The 12,769-nt window shown below is 37.8% G+C and overlaps 1 protein-coding gene across 1 annotated transcript in view; it reads left to right on the forward strand.

Annotated features, from left to right (window-relative positions):
* ltk (leukocyte receptor tyrosine kinase) overlaps nt 1-12,769 on the forward strand; it is a 109,068-nt gene that overhangs the window by 78,454 nt on the left and 17,845 nt on the right. The window contains exons 13-19 of the mRNA XM_047345210.1: nt 3,263-3,413; nt 3,496-3,624; nt 4,576-4,732; nt 6,752-6,937; nt 7,493-7,591; nt 12,039-12,200; nt 12,284-12,394. Coding sequence (XP_047201166.1) covers nt 3,263-3,413; nt 3,496-3,624; nt 4,576-4,732; nt 6,752-6,937; nt 7,493-7,591; nt 12,039-12,200; nt 12,284-12,394 — 995 coding nt within the window. The remainder of the gene's footprint in view (nt 1-3,262; nt 3,414-3,495; nt 3,625-4,575; nt 4,733-6,751; nt 6,938-7,492; nt 7,592-12,038; nt 12,201-12,283; nt 12,395-12,769) is intronic.

Genomic DNA, 12,769 nt, shown 5'->3' on the forward strand with positions numbered 1-12,769 from the left:
GCTCACAAGCCAACACATGTACCCATTTGCCTATGTAGTATAATGTTATACACATAAACCTTTGCCTAATTTCAAACGTAATTTGTTTTCAAGACCAAGTTACTCTGATGTTATTTCCGGTGATGAAAAGAAAGAAGAAAATCCAGATGTGACCTAATGCATTTTTTTGCATTTTTTTGTTTGCTTTTAACAAGATAAAAAAAAGAAAATCATCATAGGTGTCATGCTGTGCAAGTACCTAAGAGTGTGGGAAGAATTTTTTATTTTTCTCTAACCATTTGCTCTCAGATTCTGAAATTCATACCCTTAAAAATGAAATTCAAGAGATTATGGAATACAAATTAAGTATTGTTAAGTTTTTTATTGGACCATTTAGACTACAAAACATTTTTTTAGCTTGTTGAAGTGATCTCGTTATCCCCATCACACTGTTGTGTATCTGCCTTGCTTTTCAGTGGTGTGGAAAGACATGGTGCCTTAGGCATTTAATCACCTTACAGCTGCAACTCAAATATCACAGCAATTACCCAATATTAACATCAGTTGATCTCATGCAATACGCTGCAAATGCTCTGTATGTGCTGATTCTCTCACCTCAGGATACTGGATGCTGAAACTGACGCCGTGACCTATCGTCTGTTTAGTTCAGCTAATAATTATCTGACCCATTGGGGGCACTCACAGGGCATTGTAATGGTCATTTTAACTTTATGTATGAACAAATTTAATAAAGAGATGTGATCCAACAAAAAAATAATGTACCCTTGTCCTGTGCAAAACCCAATGAATTCCACACCTTTTATCCCAATGCATATGCACTATTCAGGACAGGAACACATCGAAAAGATCACACATACTTCAAAGATGTGAAAAGACTCAATGTTTTACAAAACCTTCATCATTTTCCCCATAAGATATGTTTTTCAATATGGTAAGATAACATGAGCAGCAAGATAAGAACTGCTTAAGCAAACTGTAGCAAGACGTTGTTACTTTGTGACTTTATGATCTTTTTACTGACATCTACATGAAAGGACAACAAGGACCTTGATTTTGTTTTCATTTTATTTTATTTGCCTCCTTTGAACAGTACAGTATTGTACAGTCCATTCAGCTTCTTAGGTTTTATTTGACTAGTATGGAGTTTTGTACCATTAGCTGTAGTAGGGACATTAACAACGAGTTGCTGAATTTCTGTGTGTGGGTAATAGCTGCAGGATCAACAAGATGCTCCATTCAGATCCACATGTGTGAGTGACAGACCCCCCACTTTCACCTTTTGACTGACATACAAAAAAAACATACAAAGGTTGTTTATGGGGAAGATAAAAATGTCTTCAATAATGAATAAAATTAAGGATTCAACAGAATATGATCAGTTATAGGCTGTGTGTGTAATCTCCAATAGTTTATATGTTTTTGTTGCACGTTTATGTTATCAGCAGTTTATAGTAATGAATCTGGGTCCTTCTGAAAGGTTCTCTCTGACCTTGATCGACCTGTTCTCCAGTTAAGAAAAAAACTCCTTCCACACCTCCTCTTCATCACTTTCTCCTGGCTGATCCAAAGGTTGACTGTAAAGTAATGAGCAATTGCCGTGAAATGAAGTTATTCCCCTTTGCCAACCAGTGCGAAAGATTTTAGCAGCTTCAAATCTGCACTTTTTTTTAATTAAAATGACTTCAGATCTTCTTTTCATTTTTTTTATTTTAGATTGGTAAATAAAAACTTAGAAGAAGTGATAGGTACATCTAAATAATTTTTAAATACTTGAAGTGGAAGTGCTTTATTTGAGGGGCAACATACTTTAACACCGCATCGGGATGCCAGGCCCAACCATACAGCCCCTCCTAACCTCTGATTAACTGCTAACCGTCCCAAAGGGTTCACAAACTTCTGTTACTCATGCATATGGAGGATTGGTTTGCTGCCTGTGACAAAGTGGTTCAGTTTGTGTATACCACTTTTCCCTTATTCTTATTTCTGATTTATTTACTTTCGGTAGCTGGTCATAAAGCTTAAATTTAAACATTAGTTTGCAACTTTGCTTCACTTATTATCCCGGGTTTGTTTGTGTTAGCATTATGTTGCAGTTTTCATCTATTTATATGTTTGGGTTAAAGCTATTACTTCTTGACTATTGTTTGAATTTGTTTATTTTGTTTCAAAGTATGTTCATGGTATTTGTTTTCCTTTTTATTCCCGATTGTTTGTCATTGTGTTTCCTGCTTGAATGGCTGGATGATGTCACTGATTACCTTGCTGGGTTCTACCAATTAGAGGGTTTTCTTCGGAGCATTGCTTTGTTTGTTTTTCTTTAAAGTAACTTTTGAGTTAACTTCTATCACACGGTATATTTTGCAGATCCTTTCATTATGTAGATGAGTTTGTAAATTAGATTAGTAATTTTATTTTTTGTTTCTCTGTTTAGATTTTTTTTTTTTTTTTTTTTTCCTGTTTAATTTTGGCCTGGTCCACTCAAGTGCTGGTGTGTTGCCAACTGGCTATAAAAACAGTGGCAGCTTGAGGGGGGTTGTCGGAGTCAAAAGTAACAAATAAAAAGTCAGCAGAAGAATCTGAAACTGGTGGCTGATGCTGTTTTCTTGTTCACCTTGCTGCTCCTTGACGACACTACCTCACACTGCCATTACTAAAAATATGCCTGAAAATATATGTTTTTCTGCTTTGCTTTTTTGTATAATCTCTTTCTACTCTGCTCATACATACTTGCACAATGATCATCTGCACTGTTGTATTGCTCTTGCATCTTATACTGCTCTATATTTACTCTCACTCACTTAAAACTGTGCACATATATTTATATTATATTGTAGATATGTTTATACTTTTTAATTTGTATTGTATTGCACTGACTACGCCAAAACAAATTCCTTGTATGTCCAAAAACGTACTTGGCAATAAAGCTTTTCTGATTCTGATTCTGATTCTGATTCTGTAATGATCTATTCACATCACCTGAAGTTCAAAGACTGTGATCCTGTGGGCCATACTCAGTGTAATAGTAGTAGAAGTACACAAATCATGCATCATATTGACACTGTGTATTTGGCACTAGATGTGTATTTGTAGGTTAAAAGGTTAAGGAGATCCTCAGGGTAAAGTCTTCTTGGGTTTTGTGTCTGTGACAGAAATCTTCTGCACAGTCGTTTGTTCATGTGTCTGTCCAGGATGAGGGCTGAGCCAAAGTGTAATTTCTTTCAGTCAGAATTTAATCCCTTTGTGTTTCTGCATTCTTTCTCAGTGTCTCAGCCTATGGGGCTGCAGGAGGAAAAGGTGCCAAAAACCATAACAAGCGCAACCACGGAGTGTTCATCTCTGGCATTTTCCCTCTGGAAAAAGGAGAAATTCTTCACATATTGGTGGGACATCAGGGAGAGGACGCTTGTCCTGGGGTGAGTAGGCCTGATCTTCCTGCTGGACTTGTGTCTGATATGGTTTCTGTTATTAAGTTTTATTCTCATCATCATGCTCCAGAGAAATCCACGTACACAGAAAATATGTCTGGGAGAGTCGTCTATGATTGAAGACAGCCGCAGGTCTGACAGCGGTGCAGAGCGAGCAGGTGGAGGTGGCGGCGGGGGAGGAGCCACTTATATCTTTAAGGTGGCAGAAATCATTTATGATTCCCTTCCCTTCAGATTATCTATATGTGATAAACTTCAAAATGACCTTCTGTGTCATAATCTTAGTCATATATGCCAATGAAAATTGAGCGCATGCAGGTGCATCTTAATAAATTAGAATCAAACAGTGAAGCTCATATACTGATACATTTTTCGCCTTTATGTCTTTTTATTTAGATAATTGTGATTCATAATGAGTGAAAATCCAAACTTTAGTTTCTCGAATATTTTGCAAGTCTTAATCATCATAACAGACAGAAATATACAGCTGAAATGTGCTAAATGACTATATAATATATGACCTTCACTTTTTGAAATCAGTTAACTTTCAAATTATATTTTAATTATTTGAGATGCAGAGAAAGCTTTCAATCATGTTTAATTTCTTTCTAGCTGCTCTACATGTAGCCAGCCTTTTTTTTTGGTACATTTTTTTAAGCAGTCTTATTTTAGGCTTTCTGGAGGTGTTTTTATTTGCACTTTAGCTGCTTTTTCCACACATTTTCTGTTCAATATTTTTACCCAAACACAACAGCTTATTGTGCTGTGTCGTCTTGCAGTAAAAATGAAAATGGAAAGAAAATTTCACTGTCAGACTTAAAAACAGCATATGGAAAGTATCTGAAAGTCACAACTTCAACAAACAGGAAAACTCCAGAAAAGACAGAAACTAAGGACCTTCAGTTGGTCATTTGTCAAAGATCTAAAAACCTTCAGGAAAACATGAAGACTGCTAAAGACCAGTCTAACAGGTTACACAAAACTCTGGCTTGTTGGAAACAAAATATGTTTGCACTGTATTGTCGAAAGAAACTGAGCATTCATACAACAAAGTCTCCCTAGTCATTATGATTTGCTTTGTGTTAGAATAGTTGCAGTGAATCAAGTTGAACTTGTCTGGAAATTGAGACTTTCTGGTTTGTTGATACAGATGGAGGGCGGTGAGCTGGTTCCTTTGCTGATTGCAGCTGGTGGCGGAGGAAATGCCTACCTGGAGGACCCAGAGTCTAGTCTGGACCAGATGCCTCTGGAGCAGTTTGAAAACAGCACCGCAGCCCGTGGTACCAACGGTCAAACTGGTGCAGCAGGTGTGAAACTTGTTTAATTACTTTAATAATAAAAATATTATTTGACTTCAATCAAATATTTTTAGCATGAATTTTGTAACTTTGAAGACATTTTACATTCTGAAAAATAATTTTAGAAACACAACAAACTTCACTGCACTTTGCAAGCTCCAGAAACACCCCACTCATTATGTATCTATTTTATGCCTTGCTGAATTGCAAGACTAGAGTAAAATGACATTTTTATTATTTGGTTGTTGGTTGTGGTTTGGGCCAAAACCAACACATGCATTAATATTTCCTCGCTCTACCTTTTGCTGCACTTGTCCTAGTTGTTTTTGATAATCCACACATGAACTGTAAGCGTTTACTTCTGTCCAGAGCTGCAAACATGTTTCCACTAAGAGCTGTTTGGTCTCACTGTACTTGGTGTCGGGCTCTGTGGTTTAGAGTGACCAAAGCACAGACAAGAGCTCGGCAGCTGCATGTTTAAAGGAGTCTTCTTTCTTTATTCAAAGATAAGTTCAAAAGGTTTTCCAAACGTAGCAAGAACATAGCAAAAATCACTGCAGGTACAAAAACACAAGTCGAAACTCCAAAAATTTACAGAGTTGACTCTGCAGGAACATAGTAGTCGAAGCTTTAGACGAGGACAGGTGAACAAAAAAAGGAACCAGCGAAGAACAGACAAAAACAGAGAGCTTAAGAACAGAGGGAAGTGGAGTATGGACCAATGAGAAACTGAGGCAGGTAATCAGATAGGAATGGAAATCAGGTGTAGATCAGGCTTTAGAGAATTGAGGGAATCTGGATGGTTGCTAAGGTGACCGAACTAGAATACAAAGGGAACACAAGGGAAGTTAAACAATAACATAACCAAAGGAACCTGACTACAAAAACAAAACTATAAATAACAAAACTCAGGGAAACAGAACTAAGCAAAACTATAGACGAAGATAATAAACCAAAAGAGACATAAGGACCTAGAATAATCATTAACTAAAGTAAACTGAGAAACTAGAGGGAACAGAAGAAACACCAAAAACCTAATAATAAACAAAGAACCCATAAAGAAACCCTGACCGTAAATAAACAAAACCTAAACCACAGAAAGGGAACCAGGACGAGGAAGAACAGAGAAAATAAACTAGTAAACAAAGAGCGCAGGTGAACAAATACCAAAACATAAATAAACACAGATATACTAAATGGGAAACTAAACTAGAAACTACAAGGAAGACAAAGGAGCTAGAGTAACAACGGATATAATAATAGTCCTAAGAAAACCATAACAAGTAATATAAAAGAAACCACTAAAGGAACTTAGACAAAACCCAAACTAAATGAAAGGTCGAAAACACAAGACCACAACAAAGACCAAAGATGTCGCTTCACGACACTTGGCTGTTTTTGCATGGATGAGAAACTGCTCCAACCTAAATTATTAAACATTGCTGTAAACGCTGCTCATTTTTAACATCTCAAGTTTAAAAACATATTTTCCTGCTGGTTTTTTTTTTACTCCCATTTTTGGATTCACTTCTTCTCTTCTAGGTTTCATAAAACCAAGAAAACAGTTTTAACCCACTTCATTACTTTAAGCTGTTTGTTTGGCAGAAGCTTTGCTGAGGATGTTCTTATGTTCACTGGAGGTCACACATAAACGAAAGGAAAGACCAAATAAATAATCAGAGGACAAATAAAAAGCTCTAGTTTGATGTTTTACCCTCACATCTGGGCTCAGTTCCTTCACATACATAAAAAGACGGTTCTTTGCTTATAGGAAATATCACCTTTCATGACACGTTTAGTTAATCCTGCGAAGCTCAATGAAGTGGATTCCTGGTTTAACAGACCTACAGTGTGAAAGGAAGCTCTCACTCTCTGATTGCCTAATCACTCACTAACTGTGGAAGTGGAAACAGACAAAGATGGCAGATTTATGGGGCATAGGGATGATCATTGCAAGCCCCCCAAAACCCCTCAGTGGTGCTGCTATGCTTGTAACAGTGAATCATGTGGGGCTTTGTTTTCTGAAAGGTGGAGGTGGTGGTTGGAAGGACAGCCCCAGTCCTCATCTGAGCGCCGGCAGATCTCTGGTGGAAGGTGCTGTGGGAGGGTCTTCATGCCCCCTGGCTCTGTCTAAGCTCAGCTGGTCAACTTTTGGGGGATTTGGAGGTGGAGGTGGAGCCTGCACAGCAGGAGGTGGAGGAGGAGGATACAGAGGTAAGCAGTATATGCATGAAAAAAATCAAACAATATTTTTGATTTCCCTCCAGTTTAAAGCTTGAAGAAGAAATATTTATCAATGATCTGTCAGTATTTTTTATTTAATCTCACATCTTTTTCAGTGAGGGATATCGATATTCACATGGCTTCACTAAACGTCTGAGGCCTTCACAGATTGGCTGGATTCATATTGAGTTTAAATTACACACAGGTGGACTCAGCTGGGTTTTATTTAGTGTTATTAGGGTAAAAAGAGGGTGAATACAAATTCACACCGCACTTTTTGTCATTTAATCACTAAAATAGTTAAAAAATATTTTCCTTCCATGTCACAATTATGCTCTGCTTCGTTTTTGTCTTTTACATAAAATATCAACAAAATACATTTGTGGATGTAACAGTAGGGGTGTAAATACTTCTGCATGTGTACTTTGAGATGGAAACTACTGTGATGGCTTTGTGAAGAGAACTGAAGCTTCTGTACTGACGTTATGCTGAAGCTTACATTTGAACTCTAATAGTCACATATCAGCTGAACCTAACTTCTCACAGGAGGCGATGCTGCCCTGCCAGACGATATCACAGCCGACGGTCAGAACGGTGTTTCATTCATACATCCGATGGGAGAAATCTTCTTACAACCTCTGGCAGGTGAGACTCAGACTAACATCCTCCATGATTCTGGTTTTTTTGATAACTTTTTTTTATTGCATTTAAACAAGTTATACAAAAACAGCTCCACTGAGGGTAGAGAAGGCATAAAAATGCATTCATTTACACCACATTCATTTAATATCTTTTAAGGTTTCTAAAAACCCAACTACACTGTGGAGTAGTGTAGTTGGGTCTCAAATATATGTGGAGAGCTGGGAAACACCAACAACCAAAAAAAGTCTTAAATCCATGTACATCCAAGAGGAATAATCCATCCCAGCAGCGATACGTAGACGCTGAAGTGTCATGTATCACTGGAAGTATCATGGAAACACTTGAACTGCAAACATGAATAAACATGAATTATTGAAAACAAAAACAGAAAGCAGCAAAGCTAAAAATACTAAAAAAGGTACCTCAGAAAATGTAACGAAATGAAATAAATTTTGTGTGGCACGTTTGTTGCACAGCAAACAGACAAAAAACTATGAGGCCTGTTTTAAACATAGACACTGCAGGCAGCCTGAGGTCCTCAGATTTTGTGATCACTGAGGTAACGTTGTTGCCTGTAATGTTGCCTGAAATGTGCAGAATTACCAATCCATTCTGCTGTGTTGTCAATTTTTTTAGTTTGTTCATATAATTTTCACCCTGCGTGGGTTAATCCAATTCTTGCTTTAAAACAAACGTTGAACTTGTATTATTTTCTTCCCATCCGGGAAAACAACCAGTCTGAATGCACCTATGAAACCCCAGAATTAATGACATTCACAGCAATGCTGGAAGGATATTAGCAGAGTATGGAAAGTAGGTGTGGGAATGTATTGTATCATTTATTGTGAAAACTTTCCAATCACAAGAAGAATTTTGAATTATCGTAACAACGATAGATTCCAATTATCGATGTTTAAAAACTCCAAAAAACTGTTATTTTTACTATTTTCTCCACAGTTTGTTACATGAAGGCATCAATAATGATCATTTAATTCGTAAATATGATTAAATGCAGTTACTGTGCAGTCTAGTGATGAAAATCACACTTCTTTATCTAACTGGTGTCCTGAAGAAGCCTATTTCATAATAGGTATATCTTTCAAGAGCAGTAATTGTGTTTGCAGCACACAGTTACCTAAAAAGACTGAAAATAAGTTGTAATTACTTTTTAATCATCACTTTTATTGTTATCATAATAGTACCACAAATATTGTTATAAGACTTTAAGTCCATTTCAGCCACCTGTAGCTGAAAGTTTATTCCAGCTCTTACTTTAGATGAACCTTCGTTAGCAGGTGCTCTAGTTTGGATTCAGAACCAGTTCTGTGGACAGTTGGGGATTCTTCTTTGTTGTAATATTTGATAATTAAGACAAAGATTTGCAGAAGATTATAAATTCCTGATGTTGCTGTGAAAGTTTAATATAAAGTTATAAAATTATATAGCTCTTTTCTAGTCAAACTGATCACAGTTATACACCCATACACAGCTTAGACTTGAGTACCTTGCCCAAGGGTACATCAACATATGGCAAGGGAGGGAGCTGGAATCAAACCTAGAGCTCTTTTTACTGGTCCCCAGTCATTCCTACATCCTTTCCAAAACCGTCTCAGAACATGCAGTCCAACAAAGTACCAAGACTAGTTCAGTAAAAGACTTCCTTCAAAGCTAAACTCTATGCATCTGTGTAAAATCTGTGGCGCATAGCGTGGATGTATGGAATATCCTCTTATTTATTTTAATGAGAACAGCAGCCATCTGATTCACATTTAATCTGATTGAGGAACAGGAAAGTGGCCGGCTAATTCGCAGCCTCTTGCAGCCTGTTGCTCTTGGCGCCTGTGAAAGACGTTGTTGTTCTGCTCAGTTCTGCTCTGTCATTGTTCCCAAACACGACGACTGGATCAGCAACATAAAATGCATTCAACGTTTTACCATGATAAAAATAGTTGTCTTTATCATGGTAATTCAATTTGAAAGCTATTATGTTTATCTGTCATGTGGCTGAATTCCCCCTCTTGTCTTTTAATTTACGATGAGGTTTGTGATATGAAACAAGACACAAGCTTATTTTCCCCTCTGCCAGTAAATATGTTGGTGGAGAAACAATGAAGCTCTGTTTTGGCTGTAATTTAGTCTTAAATAGTCTCTGAATGTCTGACACTGGAGGCAGATGCCCAGTGATGGTATGTAAAGGCAATGTTTAATAATTTTATATCTGTTATGAATAAAACCAATAAATAGCATAACCTTTGGGGGAAACGTATTTTTCAAGACATGACTAGTCATATTGAAACATTTTAGCTGTGGTAACGACAAACACAGCACCATGTTTCTACTGTAGATAAGCTAAAGTCATGTTAAAAAAATATTTGATAGACATTTTAACAATTGGAAGACAGACCTTCTGAAATTGTCTGTAAAATGTAAATAAAAAGCGATTGCTGGCAGGGAATAAATTATGACACTCCTACATTTATTCCCACTTCAAATGTCAAAAATGACCTGCAGACATGTTGAAGTGAGAGCAAACACCATCCGGAGGTCGTAAGAGGTGTCTGAGGCCTTCAAATTGCAGGAACTTAGGAGTCTGTGTGGAAAGTAGTCCAGAAATGGAGGACATTCAAAAAGACTGCCAACATGCCCAGGTCTGGCGCATTCACCCCAAGAGCGAGATGCTAAGAGAAGTTTCCATAAACCCTAAAATGTCACCATGGGACCTACAACAGAGTCTTGCCACTGTTGATTTAAAGGTGCATACCTGTACAGTCAGAAAGAGACTAGAAATGTTTAGAATCCACCATGAATTGTACCGTGCATCAGAAGGTGTTGGAGTAAAATGTGAGACCATCGGTAAAAAGATTAAAACTGAAGCAGACCTGGATGCTGCAACATAATAATGACCCAAAGCATACCAGTAAATCCACCAAGGAATGGCCGAAGTTCTGGATCAAGTTAAAGTCCAGATCCTGATCTCACTGAGATCCTATGAGGTGATTTTAAACAGGCTGCCCATGCACCAAACCCGTCAAACATCTCACAGTTGAAAGTGGGCCAAACCTTCCTCAGACTGATGTCAGTGACGGGTAGATGACCACCGCAAGTGTCTTATAGGGGGTAATAATAGCTATAAGGAGATGGGAAGGATGTCCTTTCTGTTTCCACAGCTAGAAAAGGCATTTTTGTTGAAATCTTTGGTGAAATGCACAAAAATAAATTTGTGTTTAAGCTCAGCAAAATGGCAGAGATTAAAAAATATTAGCCACTGATATATAACCCCTTGTTTGGAAAAAACTAAATATTTAATAATTTCCAGATGTTTTTACATGACTGTACACAACTATATGTGAATAAACCAGTCAGTCTCATAATCTATCAAAATCCTTTCCCATTGAATGAATTGCATTCCATATTTAAAGAAGCAATACGATTTCTTTATATTCCTCAGATTAAGATTTCTTTCAAAAATAATAAGACTTTAGATAGTTAGAAGAAAAACCACCAGACCTGGTAATTAAATTAATTAAGAGGTTTTTTACTACTAATCTCAAAAAGGTGTATTTACTAAGGGTTGTATTGTTTAAAAAAAGAAAGATGAAAACTGCAAAGATATGAATGCTAACTATGCAACAATCTACTTATTAAAAGGATAAAAGTGAATCTTTTATGAAAGGGGAACTAAAATCTTCATAAAATGAAATAATGATAATATTAATTAAAAAATACTTCATCATTGTCTCACTATGTATAAAATAGAATGTGGAAAAATTTTGCCCACATGAGCGGCGCAGCTATCACACACCATGTGTTCAGCACATTTCTTCCTTTTCTTTTTTCTTTGTGCTGTTTTCATTTTTTTTGAGCCAACATGGGAGCCACTTGGTGGAAAAACCTCATGTGAAAATGCCAGACAGCGATTCCAAACCACTGGACCAGAACATCTGTCATTAGGCTGAGAAAGGTTTGGAAAGCAAGCAGAGAAACAAGCAAACTTTAATATAAGCAAACGAAACCAAAAGGGAAATATTCTGCAATGGAAACAAATAGAACATTTACAGTTGAAACCACATTTTGGCATACACTGGAGAAAAGACCCATAACAATTTCTTCTCACTCTCTGACATTAAATCAGACGTATGTTTTAGAACAGTTAGGATTAGCAAAATTCCTCTTCACCTCATTCATACTTCTCTTCTCAGCCATCCTCTCCATCCCTTATCTTTACTCCCGTTACACCCAGCTTAGCTCCCTATGTGCCTTTACCGCAGGTTGCCAAGCTTAATACACAGTGAAGCTTCTCCAAACTCACTGTGTTTTGGCTCAGTTCTTACTCTAGATCCAGTTTGCTGTAGAAAATGGTTCCGGGGGCCTGTTATGTAAGGCAGCGTTCAAACATGAGCATGCATTTGTTTTGATGCTTTAATCTGTACTGCTTTTGCTCCTTCTACAGCCATGGAGGGTCACGGCGAGTGTGAGATCAAGGTGCAGCTGAATTGCAGCCACTGTAAGACGCAGAGCTGCAAACGCGAAGAAGACACCCATCGTGTTCTTTGTCTCTGCGACGATGATGAATTCCTTGCCAGTGACAATGTAACATGCATTAGTGCTATAGGTGAGTGGCTACCCCCAAGCACCACGGCTCCTTTTTGTACTCCACATCAAACCTTTTTTTTTTATTTCTCCACCCGTCTGCAGCTCCGCAGAGCCCCGTCCCTCAGGGCCAGCTGTCCACCTCGCTGATCCTGGCTGTCGTGGTGGCCATCATCGTGAGCGGAGTGGCTTTGATCTGCTCCGGCGTCATCCTCAGTAAGAGACTCCTGCAGCTCTGCGCTCAGTCTGTGCCCTCCACCTTCCACCGGCTGTGAACGCATGTGCTTTCAGTTGTTACTAACTATTGGAAGGGCTTAGAAGCTTTAGCTTTCAGTGGCTGAGGGCCAGAGGATTAAAGGAACAGAAACCTTTGACTCTGAGTTAAAGGACACAAGAGTGTGAACACTTTTATTACAGCATGTCTGTCTGCTGATGCTTTCTTTTATGTTGACTCCATGTAAACAGTTTAGTCCAAAGAGGATTGAGAACAGGAGTGAACTGCAGATAAAAGTGTGATATAATAGAGATGATTAGTAAAATCTTAGTCCTATTTACTGCCTGTTTAGTGATTGCTCTGATGAAATTATGACT

The sequence above is a fragment of the Girardinichthys multiradiatus genome, chromosome 19 (genome assembly GCF_021462225.1).
Source record: "Girardinichthys multiradiatus isolate DD_20200921_A chromosome 19, DD_fGirMul_XY1, whole genome shotgun sequence".
Lineage (NCBI taxonomy): Eukaryota > Metazoa > Chordata > Actinopteri > Cyprinodontiformes > Goodeidae > Girardinichthys > Girardinichthys multiradiatus.